This window comes from Myotis brandtii, unplaced genomic scaffold (genome assembly GCF_000412655.1).
Source record: "Myotis brandtii unplaced genomic scaffold, ASM41265v1 scaffold247, whole genome shotgun sequence".
NCBI lineage: Eukaryota > Metazoa > Chordata > Mammalia > Chiroptera > Vespertilionidae > Myotis > Myotis brandtii.
In genome coordinates, this window is record NW_005359352.1 from 832,675 (window position 1) to 835,781 (window position 3,107).

Genomic DNA, 3,107 nt, shown 5'->3' on the forward strand with positions numbered 1-3,107 from the left:
CGAAATGACGAGGCGACGTGGATCGGGGTCTAAACACCCAGGATGCACCAGCAGGGAGCCCTCTGCAGCGTGGATGGAGCCCTATCAGAGTCCTTGTCAGGCACCACCATGCAACCCGACTGCCGTAGGCACAGCCACTCACTGATCAGGGCTGGGCGTCTTGCTGCGCGTTAAGCCATTAGCGGGATCTCTGGGCTGGCACAGGCAGGGCTACCGATCCCCACTGCCACGCAGAAGCAGCTCCCGGCCTGGGTGGTAACACTGAGTTCCGGCCAGAGCCAGGCTCTCTGGGCGGCCAGCGCCAGCCGGGTTTGGCCACCCAACCGGAAGCCGTGTTCACGTCCAATGAAAGGTGCCTCTTAAGTGTATGTGTGTGTGTGGGGGGGGACCTCAAGGCATTGGGACACAGATCAGATGCAGTAACAGCACCTCCAGTTCACTGAGCAGGCCTGCCTTCCCCAGAAGTGGGACCCGAGCCTGGTTGTCTAAAAAGCCATGGGCATTACAGTGCAGGCCGAGGGCCCAGAGCCATGGGCTGAAGAACAGGAGGCCATGGCAGCCAGATGGCGAGTGTCTGAAACGAACTGGGATGAGCTTATTACAACTGCCAGCTCCCCGGTTTCGCCCCAGGATTGAGCCAGCAGGCCCAGGGGAGGCCGAGCTGCACCTCTCAAATACCTGAGACATTCGGACTGGCCTGCCCACCAGCGATGCGGGCCCTCTGAGGTGTGGTCTGGAGAGCAAGGGAGTTGGCACAGGTGAGAAGCTGGCACAGGAGGATGGCAAGAGGGGACGTGACCGTGGGCCCCCCCCGGGGAGGCTGTCCTGATGGCTGTGGGTCCCGGAGGATGGCTGCCCAGAACATCCCGGCGGTGTCACCGGCCTGGCATCACACATCAAGGACATTCACCGCGTGCCTTTGGGGTGCAAAGCTCTCCGCCAGGTTCCTCCCGGACTCCTGACGGGAACAGGCCGGTCCCCAGCCCCGCCTCCAGGAAACAAGGTCACCTCCACGCCTCAACACCCCCATGGGCCCAGAACAGCCTGATTTCACTCGTCCCACACGCGTGTAGTTATATGTGTGCAGTTATGTATTTTTAAGAGACTTCCAAATGCTTCCGACTAAAACCCGTTTCCCTTTAAAGCGATGAGAAGTGGAACCCTCGGAGGAAGTGAATCCTCACACAACAGCAGAACCCTGCCTCGGCCCCTCCTGTGCAGACAGCTCATGGCCAAGTTTATTTATTTTTGTGTTACACACACGAGGAGCACAGAATCAGACGAACTTTAGTAAACAATAACTTAAAAGCGATGAAAGGGTCGCATGTGACATAAATTTGTCAAGTGGATGATTAACACAATAAATGGTGAAAACTGACGATGGTGCAGGCAGGCCAGTGGTCAACCGACACCCCACACGTTAACACAGGGGCCAAAGGACTGGTGCATGTCTACTGGTTGGTCCTTGCTTCTCAAACAATTTTTGGAAAAACCATTTTTGGAAAGCTGACTTCAGCCCTGGTTTTCCCACTTCGTCGGCGCACGATCTTAGCAGGTCACCGTCCGAGGGCAATTTGAAAACCAATTTACAGTCCTATCCTAGACCCCAGCTGTAAGTCTTCGAGGATCGTCCACATTCACTGACGTCGGGAAAACGCAGCTTGAGGTTCGAGAAGTGAACGGATAGAGCGCCACCCCCCCAGCCAGGTGCCCGCGGTCAGCACCGACCACACCGCAGGGCCCGGTGACCGAGTTAGAAGGCCCCTCCCCTCTATCTCTACCCCAGACACTGGGCCTGGGCTACAGAACGCAAAACACAGCCCAGCTCCTACGCGGCGACAGCTGGCTCATGCTCAGGTAGGCACAGGATTGACGTTAAAGTTGAAAAAAAAAGCACCTCAATTCATTAAAGAAAACAAAAATAGAAACACGCTCAGATGAATTTAACTTCTCTGGGTCACCTGAGAACTGAGTGGCCCCCAGAGGGGCCAACAGAATGCTTTGTGCCTGGTGTGCCAGTTCAAGTCAGGCTATGTAAGGCCTTGAAGCGGGCAGTACAAACTTTGCTTATTGGTGGGTAAAGTGCCAATTTTATGTACAAATAAGTAAACTTTACAATCTGCTCGGGAGCAGCGAGGCTGACAGCTTCCCAGGGCCATGTGGTCGGAACTGAACGCTTAGCCTGCGGACCAGACCGCCATGTCCCCACAGAGCTGATAAAAAAGTTGATAAAAAGAAAAAAAAAAGCACCTCAGTTCATTAAAGAAAACAATGAATGTTGTTCGGAGCCACTGAGAGGTCCCGGACGCCTGCCTGCTGGTCAGACATGGACAGGAGCTTTGTCCACAGTCTCCCTCTAGCTGAGGCCGTCAACACATCGGCTCATGCTGGGTAGCTAGTTTTAAAGATGTCACTGACGAATGTTAATGTTCAGCTAGTTGATAAGAACTAAAGGCACTAATTTTTTTGAAAAGGTAAAAAAACATATATACATATCAACAAGCTGAGAGCGGACCTTCAGTTCGTTCAGAAGTCGGCGTCCAGGGTGAAGGAGTTCTCCGTCGGACTCGACATCACGCCCATCCTCTGGTACTCGCCCACCCGCTTCTCGAAGAAGTTCGTCTTCCCCTCCAATGAGATGTTCTCCATGAAGTCAAATGGGTTTTCTACTCGGAAAACCTGCAAGGGGCCCAGCAGCACGTAAACACCGAGCGCGCACAGGAACCAGGGGTCCCAACCACACCCTCGCCCGGTGGGAGGGGCTCAGGGGTTGAGCGTCGAACCAGGAACCAGGAGGTCAGGGTTCAATTCCCGGTCAGGCACCTGCCCAGGTTGCGGGCTCGATCCCCAGGAGGCAGCCAATCAATGATTCTCTCTCATCATTGATGTTTCTCTCTCCCCCTCTCGGAAATCAATAAAAAATATATTTAAAAAAAACACACTCTACCTTGCTGAAACCCAGCTCCAGCAGGAGCCTGTCGGCCACGAACTCAATGTAGCGCTTCATCAGAGTGCAGTTCATCCCGATGAGCTTCACGGGCAAGGCCTCGGTGAGGAACTCCTAGGGCCAAAGCACAGCTGCTCAGTGAACCAACCGGAGGCCCTGA

The 3,107-nt window shown here is 54.4% G+C and overlaps 1 protein-coding gene across 1 annotated transcript in view; it reads right to left on the bottom strand.

The window, feature by feature from the left end:
• Positions 1-2,311: 2,311 nt before the first annotated feature.
• The window catches only part of RRM2 (ribonucleotide reductase M2), an 18,061-nt gene continuing 17,265 nt past the window's right edge, over positions 2,312-3,107 (bottom strand). The window contains exons 8-9 of the mRNA XM_014540532.1: positions 2,948-3,061; positions 2,312-2,679 (exon numbers count right to left, since the gene is read on the bottom strand). Coding sequence (XP_014396018.1) covers positions 2,527-2,679; positions 2,948-3,061 — 267 coding nt within the window. The 3' untranslated portion in view covers positions 2,312-2,526. The remainder of the gene's footprint in view (positions 2,680-2,947; positions 3,062-3,107) is intronic.